The sequence below is a fragment of the Sphaerodactylus townsendi genome, linkage group LG12 (assembly GCF_021028975.2).
Source record: "Sphaerodactylus townsendi isolate TG3544 linkage group LG12, MPM_Stown_v2.3, whole genome shotgun sequence".
NCBI lineage: Eukaryota > Metazoa > Chordata > Lepidosauria > Squamata > Sphaerodactylidae > Sphaerodactylus > Sphaerodactylus townsendi.
In genome coordinates, this window is record NC_059436.1 from 43,170,491 (window position 1) to 43,194,166 (window position 23,676).

General features: G+C 44.7%; 3 protein-coding genes across 3 annotated transcripts in view; all 3 read right to left on the reverse strand.

The window, feature by feature from the left end:
- The window catches only part of LOC125442215 (astrotactin-2-like), a 198,777-nt gene extending 183,213 nt beyond the window's left edge, over positions 1-15,564 (reverse strand). The window contains exon 1 of the mRNA XM_048513441.1: positions 15,304-15,564. The gene's annotated coding sequence lies outside the window, so the exon portion shown is untranslated. The remainder of the gene's footprint in view (positions 1-15,303) is intronic.
- LOC125442216 (astrotactin-2-like) overlaps positions 15,553-23,676 on the reverse strand; it is a 244,905-nt gene continuing 236,781 nt past the window's right edge. Inside the window, exon 3 of the mRNA XM_048513442.1 lies at positions 15,553-15,670. Coding sequence (XP_048369399.1) covers positions 15,572-15,670 — 99 coding nt within the window. The 3' untranslated portion in view covers positions 15,553-15,571. The remainder of the gene's footprint in view (positions 15,671-23,676) is intronic.
- Positions 19,884-20,210, reverse strand: SEC61B (SEC61 translocon subunit beta; the record flags this gene model as incomplete). The annotated part of the gene is made up of 1 exon (XM_048513070.1): positions 19,884-20,210. A coding segment is annotated over one exon (327 nt), but the record flags the coding sequence as incomplete, so codon positions are not given.

The window sequence follows — 23,676 nt, forward strand, 5'->3', positions numbered from 1 at the left end:
ATTTTACCTTATCAGTCCTTTGAAAAAGAGAGAGGAAAGGAAAAGAGAGAATTTATGAACACACACACTTCATTTCCCCCCTCTACCGCCACTCTCATTTTGTTTCTGGGTCCTTATATCACCTTTCCTAATAAATCTTAGCCCCTTATTTTTGGTGTAGTTGTTAAGATCAGGTGGACTCTAATCTGGAGAACTGGGTTTGATTCCCCCCTCCTACACATGAGTGGCAGACTCTTATCTGGTGAAGTGAGTTTGATTCCCTGTTCCAACACATGAAATCTGCTGGGTGATCTTGGAGCAGTCACAGTTTTCTCAGGACTCTCTCAGCCCAAACTTTTCTTCTTATTCTTCTAATTATTTCCCTGAAGTCATCACCCATTAAAGGCTGCCTTGTGCTTCATTTCTCTCTTTGGCTCATTCCGCACATGCAGAATAATGCACTTTCAAACTGCTTTCAGTGCTCTTTGAAGCTGTGCGGAATGGCAAAATCCACTTGCAAACAGTTGTGAAAGTGGTTTGAAAACGCATTATTTTGCGTGTGCAGAAGGGGCCATGGTGTGAATGTTTTGTTCTCTTCCACACAAGGCCATCCACTCAGTTCTTAAGTGACCAGAAGTTCCTTGTAACTTTCTTCTCCATCTATCCTCTCTTCCCAAGCCCGCTCCCTTCCGTATACTCACCCCTTGACTTGCCGATATAACATTAATGCCACAAGATGTGTTCAAGTTAGGACTGATATGGAGGGAATAAAACCCTTGATCTGCGCCTTGCTGCTTATCTATCCGTTCCACAGCCAGATATCAGAGCAAAGCCTGAAACTCCATTAACTTTCTCACTGTGACATGCTTATCATTAGATGACATTATGCACCCTTTATTTATCCGGACGTATTTTGTGAGGGTTACTGACTCCAGCGCAGGATAAACTGGAGATTCTGCTTGCTTAACCCAAGATGAGCTATGCATGGAACACAGGAGGGTCACTGTCTTCTGCTGCCGTCACAGGTTTCATTCAAGCAGAGAAGAGTCTTCCCAACACCAGCTGCTCCAGTAATTGGAGATGCTGGAAACTGAACTTGGGACCTTGCTCACACAAAACCTATCCTTTCCCACTGACCCGCTCAAAACATGCCTGAATCGATATGGCCAGTTTATATAAGTCTAAAACACATAAGCCCAGTTTGTGAATGTAACCCCTGTGTAAGAATGGGATGACCCAGAAAGGGGTGGAGTCTGAAAGGAAGCAGAATGCTGCAGAATTCATGAGGTTGGAAGAAGCAAGGCTACCAGGCTGGGACCTTGATTGATTTTATTAAGCCCTGTTACTGGCCTAACAGGGGTAAGGGTTTTATTGAACGGAATCTCCACCAGCTGCTAAAAGTGTAACAGCACACATATGGTTTTTAAAAGTAGCAAAGGGGAATGAACACTCACGTTGGCAGCAAGAGGGGCCAAGAGGAGATCTTTTAGACTGTATAATATGGGGAAGGAATTCTGGCAATGAATATTCCACAGAGTAATGCAAGAGTCCAAATTGAGTTTAAACGTTTTATATAAATTTGGTTCAAAAATGCATACACACAGTAAGACACAAAAGCACATACATTCAAGTTTCCTAGGATATAAGCAGGTTTGAAAGATAGATTGGATGATAGAGAAGGGAATGGGGGTTGTTGCGGGGTAATACGTTACCTAACGATTCTTAGAAGAGTAGAAGTAGAAGGCAGGGATTCCATGCCAGCACAGAAACCCAATGAAGGATGAATTCATGTCTCAACACCAACAAGAACATGTGGCAATGAGCAAACTGTTGCAGGTGAACTAAACTTTTATAAGGTGGGTCGTTCCTTGGTGGGAAAGGAACCAATCACACTAAGTTTCACATCTGTGCTGGGTTTGGGGGTGCTGAGGTAATTAGTTAGCTCATCTACTGCTAAACCCGGGACAATGGGGCCAAAATTGCTTTGTTAAGCTAAACGAGGAAACGCTGAAAGGCTTCCATGCAGATTAACTCTTGAGCGTCACTGCCCAGGATATTCAGATTTGACAGAGACATTAGATCAGGATAAGGTAAGTGGTTTTAGGAGAGTCATGACAAAGGGAAGGAAATAGTGATAGTGTCTACAAAAGGCTAGAGGGCAAAACACATAAATCCCAGGTTAGGGACAGAGACAGAGTATACAAGTGTCTCTATGCTAATAGTAGAAGCATTCGACCTAAAATGGGGGAGCTGGAGTACAGAGTTTTGAAGGAGGACACTGATATAGTGGGCATCACAGAGACATGGTGAAATGAGGAGAACCAGTGGGATGCTGTTATCCCAGGTTACAGGCTAGGAAGGATAGGACAGGGCGTATTGTGGGTGGGGTGGCCCTCTACATCAAAGAGAGCATAGTGTCACATAAAATAGACAATGCAGGGGGAGCTGATTCCTCTACAGAAGCACTGTGGATATCAATACCAGGGGTGAAGCATAGTTTAACATTAGGAATATATTATCGTCCCCCTGACCAAAAGCACAAGAGGATTCTGAGGATGGAAAAAAAAAAAGAAATTAGAGAGGCCAACAAAAGCAAAAATGCATTGGTAATGGGTGATTTTAACTATACATATAAGCTGGAGAAAATGCATGTTCAGGTCATAGTAAGGAGAGAGCATTCCTGGATATGCTAAAAAATGACTGTGAAAACTAGAGCAGATGGTTGTAGAACAAAGAAGGGGAGGTGTGCTCCTAGATCTAATTCTATATGGGACCCAGCACCTGGTGCGGGAAGTCAGTGTTGTTGAGCCGATAGGGAACAGCGACCACAATGCTGTCAGATTCAGTATCTCTGCATGCGAACAAGTGACAACTACTAATGTAGATTACATTAAGCCTTCAGAAAGGGAAATTTCTCCAAAAGATGAAAGGGGGGGATAGTGCATAGGAAGCTGAAAGGGAAAATCAAGAGAGTCCAAAATGTCCAAGATGCTTGGAGGTTATTTAAAAACACAGTCTTAAAAGCTCAACTGGAATGTGTTCCACAGGTTAGGAAAGGCAGCGCCCAGTCCAAAAGAAAGCCACCATGGTTAACAAGGGACGTTGAGGAAATTATTAGGGGAAAAAAGATGTCTTTTAGAAAATGGAAGTCCAACTTAACTGATAAAGAATACCAGAGAGAACACAAATGATGGCAAAAGAGAAGCAAGTTAGCTGTAAGGGAGGCAAAAAAGGATTATGAGGAACGCATGGCTGTGAACATCAAAACCAGCAACAAACAGTTCTTCAAGTACATCAAAAGCAGGAAGCCAGCAAGGGAAGCGGTAGGCCCGTTAGATGACAAAGGAACAAAGGGTGTGCTAAAAGATGACAGGGAGATTGCAGAAAAGCTGAATGAATTCTTTGCATCTGTCTTCACCCAAGAGGAGGTGAGGAAAATTCCTGCACCTGAACCAAGCTTCTTAGGAGGCGAATCCGAGGAACTAACGAAGATAGTGGTAGACAAGGAAGAAGTTCTGGCAGCCATTGATAAACTAAATGCTACCAAATCCCCTGGCCCAGATTGCATTCACCCAAGAGTTCTTAAAGAGCTCAAGCATGAAATTGCTGATGTTCTCACTTTAATATGCAACTTATCCTTGAAATCAGGCTCCATCCCTAAGAGACTGGAGAGATGGCCAATGTCACGCAATCTTTGAGAAAGGATCTAGGGGGGGGACCAGGGAAAGTACTGGAGCCAGTCAGTTTGACATCTGTTCCTGAGTAAATTAGGTAGAATCTGTCATTAAAGAGATAAAATTATAAAACATGTACAAAAGAAATAAACCTGCTGAGAAAGAGTCAGGCGCTGAGCTTTTGCAGAACAGAGGAAATCCTGTCTTACAAACTTACTAGAGTTCTTTGAGGGATGTAAATGGGGCATGGGGATCAGGGGGACCCAGTGCACATTGCCTGCGTGGAGTTGCAAAAGGCTGTGGACAAAGTTCCCCACCACAGCCTATTGAGACAACTCAGCACTGAAGGAATAAGAGGGGAAGTCCTCCTATGGATTAAAAAACTGGTTGAGGAAAAGGAAGCAAAGAGTGGGGGGAAATGGGAAAGTCTCACAAGGGAGAGATGTAGGAGTGGGTGTCCCCCAAGGATCTGTATTGGGACCAGTGCTCTTTAACCTATTCATAAATGACCCTGGAAGTAGGGGTGGGTAGCGTGGTGGCCAAGTTTGCAGATGATACCAAATTATGTGAGGTGGTAGGAGAACCACAAAGGATTGCGAGGAGCTCCAAAGCGGACCTTGATAAATTAGGTGGAAGTGGAGCACAGAGAGTAGCCGTGCAGTTCAATGTAGCAAAATGCAAAGTGATGCACATAGGGGCAAAAAATCCAAACTTACACTTACACGCTTCTGGGGTCAGTGCTATCGATCACTGAACCAGGAAAGGGATTTGGAAGTCTTGGTGAGAAGTTCCATGGGAATGTCCAGCTCAATGTATAGCAGCTGTGAAAAAGACAAAACTCTATGCTGGGGATAATCAGGAAAGGAATTGATAAATAAAACTGCAAAGATTGTCATGCCACCCTTATATAAAGCCGTTAGTGCGATTACACTTGGAATTACTGTGTTCAGTTCTGGTCACCACATCCTCAAAAAGGACATTGAAGAGATAGAAAGAAGTGCAGAAGAGAAGGGGCAAAGAAGGATGATTGAGGGACTGGAGACACCTTCCTTATGAGGGAGAGGCTGCAGCGTTTGGGACTCTTTAGGTTGGAGAGGAGACGTCTGAGGGGGGATATGATTGAAGTCTATAAAATTATGCATGGGGTAGAAAATGTTGACAGAGGGAAATTTTTCTCTCTTTCTCACAATACTAGAACCAGGGGGCATTCATTGAAAATGCTGGGGGGAAGAATTGGGAACTAATAAAAGGAAACACTTCTTCACGCAACGTGTGATCGGTGTTTGGAATATGCTGCCACAGGAGGTGGTGATGGCCACTAACCTGGATAGCTTTAAAAGGGGCTTGGACAGATTTATGGAGGAGAAGTCAATTTATGGCTACCAATCTTGATCCTCTTTGATCTGAGATTGCAAATGCCTTAACAGTCCAGGTGCTCGGGAGCAACAGCCGCAGAAGGCCATTGCTTTCACATCCTACATGTGAACTCCCAAAGGCACCTGGTGAGCCACTGCGAGTAGCAGAGAGCTGGACTAGATGGACTCTGGTCTGATCCAGCTGGCTTGTTCTTATGTTCTTATTCTTAAATGCAAAGGAACAACTATTTGTTGCTGACCTGGGTTCCCAGAAGAGATAGGAAGTGCAGTGTTTGATAGCAAGTTGGCTTTCCATATTCTTTGTCTTAACAGTATCTTTGCAAGGTGTGGTAATCAAGCATTCTAGTTACTCAAATGAGACCTCCAGGTTATGCTGGAGTAACTCATTATCTTAGCTTTGGTTAAAGTAGTTTTGACCTTTTGGCTGTGGTCAGTTGATCATGCGGCTACCTACACCCGTAGGAGTGCTTTTTGGTAACTGGCTTTTGCCAATATTATTTTAAAGCAGAAATATATATAAATAATATTCTGGGGGTCCTTTGGGTCGTTACAGCCCTTAACACCTTGTTTAAGGTAACTGCAATGTTGTGGGGAACTAGTGGGAAGGGAGTTTATATTTTTTTGCTATATTGTAAATGTTAGAATTTATTGTTTCAGGGTTTTTATGTATGTAAATGGTGAGAGTTTTCTGGGAACCTTCATCATCTTGAATCCCATTCACCAAGCCTCTGAAGTCTTCAAAACCAACCACCAGCAAAGAAGAATTGGACTTGGCAATATCAGTAGACTGTAAATATAAGGACTCGAAAATGCAAACTTAACAGGACTGTAAAGTGTAAATGTTAAATGTTTTAAAAGTGTTATTTGTTAAGAGAAGTAAACTGTTTTGTTTAAATTTAGTTCTTTGCAACTCCTTCCAAGTACTGCCCCACAGAACCCACAGAAGGAGGTTACATGAACTATGTTTTTTTCTTGCCAGAAACAGCCGGGCTGTCCTCAGAATTAAAATGCAAGAGGTGATTATCCACAGTACTTCAGTATCATGGGGAAGAAAGGCCTGCCTCATAAAAGAAGTCAGTTGATCTGAGCAGCTTGCTCATTAGAGTTGGAAGACACCACAAGGACCATCAAATCCACATTAGTGCTACCACAAGGAGTCCATACCACTTCTTGGAGATAAGGCAGAGATTCAAGATTGTTCTGCCTCCTCCCCATTCCTCCCAGACTACAGCGTCCTCCTCATGCTGCCTCCTAAAACACCTCACCAGTCCAACATTCAGTCGTGAAGACTTTCTGAACTGGGTTTGAACAACCACAGGGGGATAAAATATGAGGGGGGGGGGAAGGATGGTGTAACTCAGTTTGACTCACCATCCATGGTAATTAACGCTACCAAGTGACATCTTAAAGGCGTTTCAGTGACAGCTCTGTTGGTGAAGCCGTTTATACTTTGGTGACAAAACCCAGAAGATTCTAGATTATGATACTATACTGCAAGATTTCCCTCGAGGGCCCAAAATGACTGTCTAGAGACTGGGGATGACATCCCATCCCAGCAAGCAATGCAGCAAGCTGTCTCCAAAACACAACAGCCCACTGTATCCTTACCTGATCAAAGAGTAAAAGCCGAGCGAGCATCTCAACACCTTCCTACTCCCCCTCTCAATATTTCAACAAGAGCAGGAGGGGGAAGGCAATTTGTGCATTGCCACCCCTCCTCTCTCGGTTTGATTACTCTTTGGCTTTTAGAACTTCCTAGATGGAGAAAAAAGAAATTGCTAGAATGTAAATATGTTTTATCGCCAATTCCTGAAACGTTAGCACAGTAATATTGTGCCCTAAATCTTGTTTGCTGTTATTGCTCTGAACTGTATCGAAAATTCAGTCATTTCTGTCTTTGCAGACTTACGCAATTCTAAATAATTTACACAAAGAAAACAAACAAACAAACAAAAACCCCAAAGAGACGGCACAAGTTGGGAAGATGCAGACTGCGTACATAGCATCGATATATCTGACAACAAAATGTGCCTTCTGCCTGTGGATACTTAAATCCACAGATAGGGAGCACCCCCACCCCCCAATAGATGTTTCTTCATACTTGGGGTACTTCTCAAGTTTGCAGAAAAATCTGAAAACTAAAAACAAAACAGAGTTTAAATTCTCCTGATTTTCAAGAAAAAGGTATGTGTGCTTGTGCTATTTAAAAGTATCAAATTTGGAACAATCAACTTCAAATATGGCTTTGAATCGGAACTTTCTGAATATGGCATTATTCGGTGAATTCCAAAATATTTCTGAATCCAAACACATGTTCCTACTTTGCACGTTCAAAGCGCGAGATAAATTTGCTTGTGTCCGGAGAAAGATGGGGTGTATAAACACTTGCTTCCATGTGTGGATTTCCCCCCCCCCAAAAAAAACCCCAGACAGAACAAAGCCCCCAGAGAAACAGTTCAATGGCCAGATGACATCATACCAAATCTGTGCACGATTCATCCAGCTCCCATTTTTTCTCCTTTCTGCTCTGAAGAAATTTAAACCTTATTTTATCCAAAGTAAAGGCGAAACCCATAGCCACCATGGGACATGGGGAAAAGCTGGGGCTCATTCCGCACATGCAGAATAATGCACTTTCAAACTGCTTTCAGTGCTCTTTGAAGCTGTGCGGAATAGCAAAATCCACTTGCAAACAGTTGTGAAAGTGGTTTGAAAACGCATTATTTTGCATGTGCGGAAGGGGCCTAAGTTTCACCTTTAAAACGGCATAGCTGGTTCCACAATTCCCCCCTTCCTTTTAAGCCTCCCTTTTGTCTCTAAAGAGATACACTGAGGCACACAGTACAGCTCAGCAGGGAAAGGGAAAGGACAGAGTGGAGAGTTCCAGACTGGTCCAAGTGAAATCATCTTGTCTACACTTTTGACCTGGTAGAGTTGACAACATCTAAGCAGTGGTAAAAGATCTCCTGGGTTTACAACTGACCTCCAGGCAAAAGAGATCAATTCCCCTGAAGAAAATGGCTGCTTTGGAAGGCAGGTTTTATGGCACTATATCCCATTGAAGTTCATCCCCGCTCCAAACCCCATCCTCCTTAGGCTCCAACCGCCAGGTGGTAGCTGAAAATCTCCTGCAGCAGTGGCGTAAGAGGTTAAGAGCTCATGTATCTAATCTGGAGGAACCAGGTTTGATTCTCAGCTCTGCCACCTGAGCTGTGGAGGCTTATCTGGAGAATTCAGATTAGCCTGTACACTCCCACACATGCCAGCTGGGTGACCTTGGGCTAGTCACAGCTTCTCGGAGATCTCTCAGCCCCACCTACCTCGCAGGGTGTTTGTTGTGAGGGGGGAAGGGCAAGGAGTATATAAGCCCCTTTGAGTCTCCTTGCAGGAGAGAAAGGGGGGATATCAATCCAAACTCCTCCTCCTCCTCCTCCTCCTCTTCTTCTTCTTCTATTACAATGAATTATCAGGCAACAGAGAGATCAGTTTCCCTGGAGAAAATAACTGCTTTGGAAAGTGGGTTCTATGATATTATAACTCACTGAGGTCCGTCCACTCCCCAACCCCTACCCTCCTCAGGCTCCACTTCAGCATGGCGTAGTGGTTAAGAGCAGATGCACTTTAATCGGGAGAACCAGGTTTGATTCCCCGCTCTGCCCCTTGAATTGTGGAGGCTTATCTGGTAAACTCCAACATAATAGCTTGTGCACTCCAACATATGACAGCTGGGTGACCTTGGGCGAGTCACAGTTCTTTGGTGCTTTCTCAGCCCCACCTACTTCACAGGGTGTTTGTTGTGAGGGGGGGTGAGGGAAAGGAGTTTGTAAGCCCCTTTGAGTTTCCTTACAGGAGAGGAAGGGGGGATATAAATCCAACTCCTCCTCCTCCTCCTCCTCCATGATCTACAGGTATTTCCCAACCTATTGCTGGCAAGCCTAGGCTCAGGTCTGATGGGGAAAAGGGGAGCAGCAGAAATGAGGGGCAGCAGAGGCAGCAAGCAGCTCAGGAATGTGTGGGTGGCAAGCTGCGGTCCCATGTTGCTTGATGCTGCTCCTGTGAAAAGTGTACTCCTATTGCTTCCCTGCCATTGACACAGTCTAAATCAGTGATGGAACCTTTTTGAGACCGAGTGCCCAAACTGCAACCCAAAACCTACTTATTCATCGCAAAGTGCCCACACGGCAATTTAACCTGAATACTGAGGTTTCAGTTTAGAAAAAATGGTTGGCTCTGAGGCGTGTGTTACTCGGGAGTAAGCTTGGTGGTAGAAGGTGGCTTTGCTTTGAAGCAACCGTGCAACTCTTCCAACGGGTGAATCACAACCATAGGAAGGTTTACTTAGAAGCAAGCCACATTGCCAGCAACCAAGCTTACTCCCAGGTAAAGGATTGCGCTTTAGTTCTTTGCATGAAAATCAGTGGGGTTTAACAGTGCTTAACAAGGTTACCTACGCTGCTTTCCCAAAACTAGGTCTTAGGTTTAATGCTAATAATCGAGCCCAGCGGGCCAGGCCAGCCTAGATGTGTATATGTGGGGGAGGGGGCAATTTCCCCCCACATGATGAACTCTGTTTGTGTGTGCCCACAGAGAGGGCTCTGAGTGCCACCTCTGGCACCCGGGCCATAGGTTCGCCATCACTGGTCTAAATAAATCCATTCAGTCAGACACTGGATGCCACCAATGACTTCTGTCTAGTTACAGCGTGCAACATCTCTCAAAAGCCAGATGATGGAAGAGAAAGTACTGCTTCAGATATCCAGGGAAGAGTCCACATGTGGATTTTAAAGATTAAAACCAACTACCGGTATCTAGATCTGGGCCTCGGTCTACTGCAATGAGAGAGCCTGTTGTTAAATGGCTCCCCTCCACCCACTTACTTGGTTTCCAGTTAAAAATTAATGCACTTTTTTTTTTGGGGGGGGGGGGGTTGTTTGGAGGCTTTTTTATTGCCTTGCTGCAGGTTAACAATATTAAACGCTTTCTAATGACATTTCAATAATGGGTGTTGGTGTTTCGAAGAGACAGATTAAAAACGCGAGCAATCAAATGTGCATTAGGCAAAACACTCTGGGGATTCCATTCTCTCCTCAGCGCAACAGAAAGAAAACACACACACACACACAAATTTTGCTTCTTGTGTGGTGCTGGTAGCTGAAACAGGCACAAAGAAATAAAGAGAAAAGAGGTGCCACAGGTCAAAACAGTCGAGACGGGCTCCAGTTTTCAGGATTCTGCTCTGAAGAAAATAACAGATAATAAAAGTTTCCTGGTGGTGAGTTTTGCTGAAGGTTAAGACCCCAGTTTTTTTTTTTTGGGGGGGGGGGGCATGTTAGGTACAGTTCTTTTTGATCGATTGAGATCTAGATGAATGGCAAGGCCCTAACTAAAGCCTCTTTTTATTGTCATTTCCAAGAACAAAAATGGAAAAGAAGGAGCAAAGTAAGAGAGAAAGAGATAGATGCCATACTCTAGGTCAGGGGTAGGGAACCTGCAGCTCTCCAGATGTTCAGGAACTACAATTCCCATCAGCCTCTGTCAGCATGGCCAATTGGCCATGCTGGTAGGGGCTGATAGAGTGGATCCCTGAGCCTCTAGGCTATCTATTCTCATCTACACTAGTCACTGCCCACTGCTTAAATAATGATTTGGAAAAATAAACAAAAAGTGTTGTACTAAGATATTGGGGCTACTTTGCTGAGGATGACACTTGTCACTTGTGACTACCACAACAGTACCCTTTCATTGGGCCAAGAAGGACCTCATCTTCATCAAAACAATTATTCAGAGAACAAAAGGGAATGTGCCACCTTGCAGTTCCCCCAAACCTAAAACTTCTAAAAGCTGTTACCATGTCGTAGGGTACAATGTGCACTAATCTGCCCAAACCTCCTTCCTCATTTGCTCAGATTTCCATAACGAAAGGGAGGTGATGACTTTTAAAATATCTTCAGTCTGGAGGGTGACAGATCCCAGGTACTTCAAGTGGCTACAGGATGGTGTTCTGGTAAATGAGGTCACTGGCAAAAGTGGTCCAACATATGGTTTCTCACCATGGTCAATTTGATGGACAAGGAAACCAATGGTTTTGCCAGTCTCTAGGTGGGACCTGGAGATTTTCTGGAATGGCAACTGATCTCCAGACTCCAGGGCAGTCTACCCTGCAGAGCTCTCCCCCCATCCAAAACCACACCCTTTTCAGGCACCACCCCCAAACTTCCAGGAATTTCCCAAACCAGAGTTGGCCATCCTAGACCAGGGTGGCCAACCTATGGTGCTCCAGATGTTCATGGACTACAATTCCCATCAGTCCCTGCCAGCATAGTCCATGAACATCTGGAGCACCTTGGGTTGGCCTGCCCTACTTAGACAACCTAGAGGGCAACGTTTCCCCTTGTCTTGTACTCATGAGTTCAGAGATGTTCTATTTCTGAACATACATGTGTCATCCACTTTTCATAACCTACTGCCATTGAGATTAGTCTTCCCATTTAAAATGGGCCTGCTCCCTTGTCCATGTCACTTGTAATCGCTATAGCATGTGTGTCCATGTGCTCTTTAAGTTGATTTTGCACCGTACGAAGCACTGCATGGTTCTGTCTGTCCTGAATCTACTGCCAATCACTTTCTCTTCAGGGAAAAAAAGGATCCTTTTTCAATCTTCCTACATTACATGCATCATTTTATAAACCGGTGGTAACCAGGCAAGTAAGCGCGAAATGGAGTTTTCTCCACTATCCATGTTGTCAAGTATATACTAACTCCAGTGGAGGATGTGCAAAGAGAATATTCAAAGGGGCCCAAGTGAGAGATCAGGTTTCTATAGAAATTTAATCCACTCCATAGGTTTTTAATGTAGCACTGAATCTCTGCCTACCATAAAAATAAATAAATTCACATCTGCAGGGGATTTTAATTTGTTTTACTGTCATGGTTCTCAGACGGAGGCTGGCCTCCCCAAGGATCTGTGGGTGGTTGGAAGGCAAGCGGGGTGAGGAGCATAATGAAAAAGCTTCTTCTCCGGAACCCGGCGCCAGCAGTCACTTGCAATACTAAGAATTCTCAGCGAGGTACTGGCATGACGATCAAAGCGAACTGTGAATTGTGTTTTCATTGCATGCTCAAAGCTCATCTTATTTTCCAGAGAAATTCTTTAGATAAAAATAACAATAAGTTGTCTTCCCCCCCGCCCTACCTTTTTTGTTCTGTTTTTAAGCAATTGCGCTGCTGGGTGGATTTGCAATTTATACCAGGAGCGCAATTTGCAAACCGACTGCCATCATTAGCACGTTCACCTTCAACGACTAAGCGAAATTGGTCAGCGATGATTGTGTTTTCCAGACAAGGAAAAGAGGCTGACTTGGCCAAAGACACCTAAAGGGTCCATGAAAGAAAGAGCATTTGAATCCACGTCTTTCAAGTCCAGCTCCCGTAGCTTCTTTCTTTTAAAAGGAGAACAGAAGCAATGTCTCCAAGCCGGGGCAAAAGTTGTACAGTTTGTGCATATCAGAAGGGCTGTATTATTACTAGCACAATCATTCAAGGTTTATATAGCACTTTCCCCAGGGATCAGGACACTCTTTCTGTAACCTTTACAACCCTATAAGAGAAACCGGCATTATTATCCCAGTAGAAAACTGATGTGATGGATGGGGCAGGTACAGGGCTGACAATCGTGGTCTCCTGCTTCGTCTGAAAAAGCCTAAATTCTTCTATGTCTGGGTGTATTCTGCTGCTTCTCAATTTTGTTCCTTGAAAATAAAAACACATCTGCAGCTGCCACGCAGAAGTCTGATTACCTGTTCATCAGGAGAGCTATTCAACTGTTATTTTTCTTTCCTTCTTTTTTTTTTTCAATTTGCTGCTTTAAAACAAAATTACACTTTTTTTTCCTACATTGGATTTTGTACACTTGAAAAACTGCTCCAGAGAGGGATCGAGGAGCCATTACAACAGTAGTTTGTATAAAGGTCACCCAATCAGCTTTTGGGCACAAAATGAGGGGCAAGCCTATTTCTCCTGGATTCAGTCCAGGGATAGGATTATATGTTTGATCAAAGAATGCCCCCAAAACACATCAAGAAGTCTCCCACGTCGGGCTTGCTGCTACAACCATGTTCAGCCACTCAGTTAATTCACAATACAGGTAATCCTGCACAACTACTGGTCACTCATTTAATCAATTATTCAAAATGCTGAATAACATGTATGAGCATTGGTCCACACTGGCTTTCCTTGGGCTACACTGGCTTTCATCTTTACACATAAAGAGCAATGCTTCCTTTAGGATGCTTTATCAGATAATCCAGATCGGTTTTAACTGGCAGTAATTAGGATCTCTATGACAACACCTGAGATTTAAGAACATAAGAACATAAGAAAAAGACTGCTGGATCAGACCAGATTCCATCTAGTCCAGCACTCTGCTACTAGCAGTGGCCCTGTAATGCCACATAGGGCTCATGTGCAGGATGTAGAAACATATTAGCCTTCTGCTGCTGTTGCTCCCTGAGCACCCTGGTCTGCTAATTTGACAGTCTCAGATCAAAGGAAGATTTTTCTCCACAATTGCAGAACCAGGGGCATTCACTTAGAAAATGCTGAGGAAGGTGGGATTAATAGAAACACTTCTTCGTACAACTTGAGTGATTGGTGTTTGGAATATGCTGCCACAGGAGGTTGTGATGGCCACTAACCTGGATAGCTTTAAAAAGGGCTTGGACAGATTTATGGAGGAGAAGTCGATCTATGGCTACCAATCTTGATCCTCTTTGATCTCAGATTGCAAATGCCTTAGCAGACCAGGTGCTCAGGAGCAGCAGCAGCAGAAGGCCATTGCTTTCACCTCCTGCATGTGAGCTCCCAAAGGCACCTGATGGGCCACTGCGAGTAGCAGAGTGCTGGACTCGATGGACTCTGGTATGATCCAGCAGGCTAGTTCTTATGTTCTTATGATAAAGACTGGTAGCCAGAGATCAACTTCTCCTCCATAAATCTGTCTAAGCCCCTTTTAAAGCTATCCAGGCTAGTGGCCATCACCACCTCCAGGTCTTCAGGTTCCATAAACGTCTTATCAATTCCAAACCTTGCAAAAAAACAATCAGTTTTGGATGTTTCTTGTTGATATAAATGGTTCCTACTGCCCAGTGATAACAGGGGTTGAGACAAATGGAGGTGTTAATAGGAGAGTATGTGGAACTGCACTGTTACTTTGCCCTAGACCAGGGGTAGGGAACCTGCGGCTCTCCAGATGTTCAGGAACTACAATTCCCATCAGCCTCTGTCAGCATGGCCAATTGGCCATGCTGGTAGAAACTGATAGAATGGATTCAGGCTATCTGAAGAAGCACCAGGTCCCTACTGGGCACAATCTATAATGGAGCCTATGAAATGTGTCATAATCTAAGCAGTCTGTGTTTTAATATACACTGGTCTGGAATCATGAGATTGAACCAAGTGCACAGATGTTCTGAATAAAGAAAAAACCCCAGAAAAGATCCCTCCAAATTAACTACCATTTCCTATTTACAGGGTGGAATTAAAGTTTGGAATTTTGTAGTCTTGTCTCCTAATGAAAAGGTACAAAGGAAATGGCAGTCAAACTCCTCTTGTTATTCCCAGGCAGGCCTATGAAGCTGCCCATGTTCTTCACTTCCCCACTGACCCTGGCACAGGAATCTAGATCATGACCTCACCCACCTCTCTGCCTTAGGGCTGCATTTTAAGATTTTAATTCTACCCTCCAAGCATCAACAACTCCCAATGAAAACTTGTACAGCAGTAGCTTAAAATATTTAACAACATTCCCCACCCCCCACCGCACAAGTGATCCCATTCAGCTAGGAGGATAAGCTGACTTCGGGATTGTGCAGTTCTTTCTTAATGACTGCCACTTATCCGCAGGAAGGGATCCACACATCGTATGCTAGAGGCTGGGTTCCCACAGAGGCACAGAATACACCAACATCCAAATCTCTCAACAGAAGACAATGACTCATTTGGTTTTAAAAATGGAACAAACTGATTCTTTTCTGCTTCGAAGCACCTGTGGCAACAACATTCCCTGCGGTGGGGTCAGGAGCATGACCAGTTGCCACATGCCAGGAAACAGAAGATTGTTTTATGGTGCAGCAGCCCACCGTGCTTGCACGACACAGCCTGGGGAGAAGGAAGATTGAACACCCAGCATGGCTTAGGCAAGCCACCTCCTTGCTCATCCATCACTTCTTAATGACCCTCCAGGCGCGTGGAGCTGACTTCTGGCAAAGGCAACAAACCTTTCTTCTGCGTGAAATTGGGTTCTCCTCGTCCCTGTTCCAGGCTGCTCAGCCGGCGCGTCGTAACCTCGAACTCGTCCCTCCCTGCAGCCTGCCAGTGCAGAGGTTCTCGTCCTCCCTACGTGGTCGGTAGTCATCCAGGATGGAAGTCCTCCGCGTATGGGCATGCCAATGACTGAGTTGTGGGCCTGCAAGCGTGAGTTCCGGAAGCTCTCTCTCCCTTGAGGCCAACGGCGCAGCGGTATATAGTGGATCTAGATGGGTGGCCTCAGTACGCGCTCTTCGGGATCGGTATACCAGCGCTGGGCGCCTGAAGGCGACGGGTAAGCACCAGCAGCAGTAGCAAAAGGAGAGCAATCAGACCACCCTGAAGGAAGAGAGATGAAGAATGCTGAGTGACTGTTAAAAACCATGCCCTTCCAGGAGCTACCTCAGTTGAAGACATAACGCCACATCGTTTTTCAGTGCTACATGGAGTAGCCTTGTGCTTCCATGCTCCCCTTCCCTTGCACATTCAAAGTCAGCCAGTGACTTCCACTTCGACACAAACATTACTGTGCTTAATGTATTGTTGAAGGCTTTCACGGCCGGAATTACTGGGGTGCTGTGTGGTTTCCGGGCTGTATGGCCGTGTTCTAGCAGCATTCTCTCCTGACGTTTCGCCTGCATCTGGCTGGCATCTTCAGAGGATCTGAAGGTGAGCTCAGATCCTCTGAAGATGCCAGCCACAGATGCAGGCGAAGCGTCGGGAGGAAATACTACTAAATGCAACCATACAGCTCGGAAAACCACACAGCACCCGATTACTAATGCTTTGCGGTTACATGAACTTCACGGTACTTGTAGCAACTGCCAGTTTGCACATCCAAGCCTGGATTGCCAACTACAGTTTGAAGCTGAATTACAATCCTGGTTTTGCAGAGGAAGTGCTCGCCAGTTTGGCAGTTCGAATGGCAACAGTTGGTTCGAGCCAAATTGGAGTTTCACTATCAGCACTGGAAGTGATGTTATGGCATTACTGATAGTACTTTTTTTTTTTGCCCACCATTTTGGCCCTGCTGCACCTCAAAGAGAAGGGCACAGACAGACAGGAGGTTGCCAAACACAGCAGACAACCTGACAACCTCAGCAACACAGGGGAACAGAGCAAAGATAAAGCAGCTCAATGACAGCTGTCCTCCATCCAGGTCGCAGGGATTCAAATGGAAAAAGCCCTTCCTTTCCTTCACCTGACACCATAAACAGGGGTTCAGCTGAGTAAAATGGCACCTGGGGCTCACCTTGAGCAACGCCCCACCTCCTCGCAACTCTGCCCAGCCCCCAAACTTCATAGGAAATTCAAGGTGGGGCACAGTTGAAGGGAGTGTGACCAGTGGTGGGATTCAGAAGGTTTGCACCACTTGGGCAGAACTGGTTGTTAAAATAGTGCGTGTAAACAACCAATTGTTAAATTATTTGAATCCCACCACTAGGTATGGGCCTGCAATGCACACCCCATGTGACCATAGGGAGTGGAACACGGAGCTACACACACACACACACACACACACACACACACACACACACACACACACACACACACACACACACACACACACCACTAGCTACACCATTGACCACACCATTGAACACAAAAGAAGCCTGAAGGGAAGAGAGAGAAGACCAGGAAAGAACATATATGAGGAACATGCTGCTAACGCCCAATTTGTATCTCCTTTTTTTAAAAAAGTGTCTTATCTGAAGTAACAGTGGGGGAGTCCTGCTTAAGGCCCCTTCCGCAAGATGCGAGGCGGAAAAGAGGTTGGGTTAGCATCACCGCGCCGACCAACATACACTAGGGACCATCCGCATGGACAGTCCTCAGGAACCCGGCTGGGACAGTACGGCTATTACTTGTAAAGTCGAGCGGCTGCAATTGACCCTCGGCACATCGCCGGGAGCCAGATTACACGCCTCTGCTCCTGCATGGCTGCCTCCAGAATTAGCAGGGCAAGTGGCAATCCCAGTGCCGGCAATGCACTGGAGGGCCAAGGGACATGGTAGGACCTTTCCTAGTCTGAGAGCAGAACCCTTGGAAGCCGCATGCCAAGTTAAGCATGGCCAAGAAATGCTCTAGCCAAGCTGTTCCCAAAACCACACTGGGGATGCATGGTTTGGGAACGCCAGCTTTGTGCTGGTCGGGCGGCGCGAGGGCACCACCTGTGCGAATGGCAGCCTGGGGATGGCATTTTTGCCATCCCCAGGCCGCCATATTCTGCCCGTGCGGAAAGGGCCTAAATGTCACTATCACAAAAGACGTCCTGCCCAAAAGATTTGACCCAAGTAGCCTTTTAGTAAATGTTAGCAGGGTTTTTTTGCTGACCCACCTTTCTGCTGCTTTCTATTTGTCCACACCTTCTGCTGGTGTTTTTCTGTTAGTTTTACAATGTGCTTTATTGTGTTTATGGATGGCTTGCATACGGACCGCTTTTTTATTTGCGGGTAGTGCCTGGATCTAAAGACATCACATCTAAAAATACGTTCAGCAGGTAAGTGCTGTCTTTAAGCAATCCATTAGACTGAGATAAGCAAAGAAGCTAATTCAAGCCAGGATTGTGAAATCCCAATAGGTTTACAGCACATCACCTCAAGTAACTTTTTTTTTCAGCAGAGAAGCAACTCGCAAATGTCAAAAGTAATAGCAAACAAGCAAGCACAACATGTAGCATATCATTTTGGACATGGACATATTTTTTCCCTCCCAAGGGTAACCACCACTGCAGATAGTTCTGAGAGTGTCAACAAGTGGATTTCGTTTTAGCCAACACAAATATACCCAGCAGCTGTTTAGCCACAGTTTGGAGGGCAGACACCAAGGAATTTGGTATCCGGAGCAGCAGAGATACAGAGGGTAGCTGAGCAGCCTGAACCATAGCCGCAAGTATGAAACCATCAGAAGCTGTGCGAAGGGGCATGTAATTACAGCAGGGAAAGATGCAAGAGTGATTCTACCGGCAAAGCGTTGCTTTCAAATGCAGGGTATCAAAATGCTGTATTAAGCACTTAGGGCTCTCTCAAGTCTGCACCAAATGACAACGGTGCACCCTCCACATGAAAAACGGTGGTGGTGGCGGGGGGGGGGGGGAAGAATGCACAGACAGTCAAGGGAATTCAAATTGGTGGCTCAGCAACAGCAGTTGGATCAGGTTGGCAGGACTGGTCTTTGGCAGGGTAAACCAAATTCAGAGTACTGTCTGCTATCACTATATCCTCCCCCCAATGCTTTTCTCATGTGAGGTAGCATTTATAGTTCTTGTCTTTTTTTTTTTCAACTTTACCCTCACAGATGTCCTGTCAGATAAGTTAGGGTTAGGCTGAGAGCAGCGATGTGAAGACCAAGGTGAGGGGGAACCCCCCCCCCCCGCCCAGCCCATGAGGAAATGAATTGTTCCCCCCACAAGGATTTTTCTCTCATATTTTTCCAACAAAAATAGCAAATTTAGAACCTCTGGAAAATCTCTTATGAAATATTTTCCCTGTCAAAGTAAGTAATGTGTTTCTTAAGAAGAAAGTTTCTCTCATTCAAAAAGTAAAACATGAGAAAAAAGGGAATACTTTTTCGATGCGATCAGCAGACAGACTGGGAAATTTTGTGGCGGAATGAGTGGATTTCTTTTTCAGAAAAGGTTTTGCTCAAAAATGTAGCCATTATAGAAAAATTTACATATGAGATAATCTACAGCATTAGGGCCCCTTTCGCTGGCCTTTCCGCCGGCCTCTACATCTGGGCCTATAACATCTATCTAGACCAGGGGGTAGAGGGAACCTGCGACTCTCAGATAAATTCAGGAACTACAATTCCATCCCAGCCTCTGTCAGCATGGCCAATTGGCCATGCTGGCAAAGGTCTGATGAAATCTGGAAGTTCCTAATTTTATCTGGGCTTCCTGGAAGTTCCCACCCTGTCGTCTAGGACCTTACCGCTCTCCTGGGGGTGGAAGAATTTAATATTAGGCACCGAGCCACCTACACCCCATACTATGTTATTTTACATTTAAAATGCTAATGTTTAGCTAGTTTTAAGCTTCGCTTCTTTATAAGTTTTAGCCTATTTATGATGTTTTAAAATTGTATTTATTATCTGCTGTACACCGCCCAGAGCCCCTCGGGGATGGGGCGGTCTAGAAGCCCAAAGTATAAATAAATAAATAAATAAATAAATAAATAAATAAATAAATAAATAAATAAATAAATAAATATGTATGTATGTATGTATGTCTATAGAATACACAGAAATTAGCAACACTCACATGGATATGCTCTTCTGTTTAAATATAAATAATTTTGGCGACAATTAAGTTGCTCTAGTCTAGCGTGTTTTAACAATAATATTTTTTTGTTTTAAAAGCTGGATGTTTTCAATGTCATACAATTTGATACCTCTAAACCGAAAGTAGCTTATTTCAAGCAAAAGAAAAGACAAGAAGCAGAGTGATCTTTAACAGGTCTAGATAAGAGGTGCACAAATACATTCCCTTAAGAGGAAAGGAAACCTGAAAAATCCTACCATACTTCTTTGGGTCCAAATTGCAGTTTTCCAGCTACAATACAGTGGGACCCCAACCAAATCTACTTAACCGTGTGTATTTGCCCCAGATGTGCAACATAAATACAGACGCAATAAAAAGAAGACTCATTACGAGAACTGGAACAGGACCGACTTTGAGGCCAGGAGAATCCTCTGTGTAGAATCTCCACATGCCCCCCGTGCCAGCAGACGTTGTGCGACCTGCACTCCCTTGTTCCTGGGCCAACTGTAGCACTTTTTTTCTCTGCCCGGACGGGTGGATCCACTGCAGCTCACCGGGGGGGCTCTGGCTTTGCTTTCGAGGGGCGACCGGAGGTTTCCACGTTAGTCGCAGCTGGGATTACGACCCCTGAGCATGATGGCGTCCCCGACCGGCCGCAGAAGGAAAGAATCTCCACCTCAGACAGGAGCCTCACAGGGTCCGGAAAGGGGGCCTTGCAAAACTCCTGCCACGTAGGACCCTCGGAGCGGCTAGCTAACTCAGCCTACAATTTGATACAATTTAACTTGATTCTCCAAATATGCTGCTGTGAGTGTGCCATGCAAATTTTCTTTTGTGTTGCTAGAAAAGAAAAAAAAAACACTTTCTTTTCTGTTATTAATACATTTCACGTTTTATTTTCTTCCCTAATGCTCTGATGCCAAAAATTAAGATACATGAGCTAGAGTAGCACAGGATGTAGCTGTTTGTAATTCTTTCTCAAGTTCTGGGAGTGCTTACAGTTTTTCCTGTAGAAAATGAAAGGGTATCCTTACAAATTCCACAAATGTCCCAAACAATATAATTTTGTGCAATAAAGACAATGGTGTTTAACCAGTAAAAGTAGTTTAGTTTTGAGAGGAAATTACTGCAAAAAAAAAAAATTGTGAAAAAATTGTTTGCTGTTTTCTCTAAGGCACACACAAAATAATGCATTTTGAAATCACTTTCACAACTGTTTGCAAGTGGATTTTGCTATTCCGCACAGCTTGAAAGAGCACTGAAAGCAGTTTGAAAGTGCATTATTCTGCATGTGCGGAATGAGCCAAAGTTAAAAAAAAAACCTAGAAATTTTGCATCTTTAGCTGAGAGAGAAAGACTGGCCCAAAGTCACCCAGTGAGAATTGTGGCCCAATAAGGATTTCAACACAAGTCATAAGAACATGAGTTATGTCCACCACCCTGTGTCAGAATTCAAATGATTTCCACATGCTCAGAAAGGCCCCTTATGCACACGCAAAATAATGCATTTTCAAACCACTTTCACAACTGTTTGCAAGTGGATTTTGCCATTCCGCACAGCTTCAAAGAGCACTGAAAGCAGTTTGAAAGTGCATTATTCTGCATGTGCGGAATGAGCCAAAGACTGGGGAGCAATATACTTCTGTATTCTGCTCTCCAGCATAAGCTGCAAACTATAACATATCCACTGTCTTCACAGTCTCCAGACATCACAATCATCAGAAAACATTCCCGCACATAATCTATTGAAACAAAAAGAGAACATTTTGATCATAAGGCAAACAGACCATTTCCATAGCTCTGTGTCATTACAGCAATTTACGGTTTAGCACATTTTGCAGAGTGCAAATTGTTTTATTTATAATACATATATATATTTCCCTACCCTTACATCCATTACTGGATTCACAATAAATTTTCACTAATAATATTAAAGTAGCAAATTCAAAGAGGTCCAAAAGCAGAAGAGAAACACTTGTGCGCCCACGACCAGCTACCATTGTAAAAAGCTTCCCATAGATTTAAATTGAAACTAAATGGCTGCATTTATGTAGAAAAGACTTTTCAAAGTGGAAGCCTTTTAACCCGACACCGAACAATCATCTGTCAAGGAAGTTCAGGAAACCAAGCCAGAGTGTGTTACTCAACCTTGGGGGCAGAATACAAAAGGCTGTTTTGTGCACATATCCAGCCTGCTTCACATAGGGGAGGCACCAGTGGCGTACCACTAATGGGAACATGGGGTATCCCATGTCCTTGGCACATGCCATTTCATCATGTGGGGCGTACCAGGCACCAGCTGGGTCCCCATGCCCGGCTTTTACTGTAGTGTGGTAACCCGGCCAGCACCGAGCAGCTCTCCTAGTGTCAGGGCACCGCTCGCTGACTGAGCTGGTGGACACGGCCACAGGCTGACCCCCCTCCCAAGGGAGGCCAGGGAAGGCAGGAACTGGCCAACTGCTTCAGTGCCTGCCCAAGTCCCCTGCTGCTGAGCCCTGCCCCCCACCTCCCCTGCAGGCCAGCTCCTTTCTCAAGCTGGGTGTTTGGCTGCCTTTCAATAAACAAACTGATCAAGAATCCAGAGTCTGTTTATTGACTGAAAGGTCCGAGACCGAACACACGCCTGTGGCCTTTCTTAGGAGAGAAAGGATTTTCTCCTTCTCCCCGAAAGCCCATGTCATCAATTGTTTCTCTGGAGCAGCGCTGCAGGGATGTCCCTGGCTGCCACACTGCCACCACAACCACCATCCCCTTTGGACAGGGCTGCCCACATCCAGGGGGGTTTATACAATTGCAGGTGATCATAAACTTGGCTTTCCCCCCTCCACTTTGCTTTTTCTCCCTGCACTTCAGTTAGGAGAATTGGTTTCATCCTAGTTAGGCACAAGCTGAAAGACCAAAGAATGTTCAACTCTCCTTCCAAAGCCATTAAGACAAGGAGGAAGATTTTGGGCACATTTAAGGGAAGGAAACTAACGGTGCCAGTTAGTTTGTGTACATATCCAGCCTGCTTCACATAGTGGAGGCACCAGTGGCGTACCACTAATGGGAACAGGGGAAGTCCTGGCACAGCCATGTGGAGCACTCCCGGACTGATTTTGAAGTAATACAATTGACAGTCAGATTGAGGAGGGGGAAAGTAGCACAGCCTCAAGTGAAAATGGGGTGCAGCATCACGTGCCTGTCTCAGAAGCTAAAACGTCAAGCTTTCCCCCAACTAAATGACTATGTGCAGTTAAAAACATTTTATTGGAAACATCTCCCCACCCCCCACCCCCCAGACTCATCCTCTTGCTCATTTGGTGCCATAATTGGCACTAATAGCCAAAAAGGGCTCAGAGAGGCAAAATGACTTTGCTAAATTGGGAAAGTCAAGGAAGCAAACAGCTTCAGAGGAGAAGCTTCAGTAGTCAAATAGAACTCCAGAACTAATCTCAAGTGAATCAGACACAGCCCCTGGGGTATGCAGAGTCAGAGGACTGGAGAACAGGAGAGGAAATTTTGCCTTCCAGACTTAATAGAAGACAAGACGAATTAAAAAATCTGTTCAGCTAAGTGGGCGTCAGGGGTCAAGACGTGGTGCAGCTTTGCAAATCCTCCCTCTTCCTATTTTAAAACAACCTTCTTTTCATCATGTTATTGTACTGGAGGTGGAGAGGGGAAAAAAGAGGATTTGTGCCTGTATGAAACACACACATTGGCAGGAACGGAGCAGCTGCGACTGAAACATTTTGTTGTTATTCATCGTTTACTCCTCTTGCCAAATGTATATTTTGCACAATTTTTAAACAGGGGTTATGCAGCATAAGCATAACATATGTGTGCATATCAACATATTTTTAACAGATTGAAAGCTTCAGCGTATTCATTGATTTTTAATTCTGGTTATACAGCCTTCTTTGCTTAAATAACTAACCATCTACACAAGATTTTACAAACACCAAAAAGCAATAGTTCTAAAAAGTGACCAGGGTCTAGCAGCTCCTTAGAACACCAAATTACAGATGCTCAACAAATTATAGATGCCAGGTTACCGTGGTGCCTGGAAATTTCACTGTGTTGCCTACTGTTTCCATCGATTATT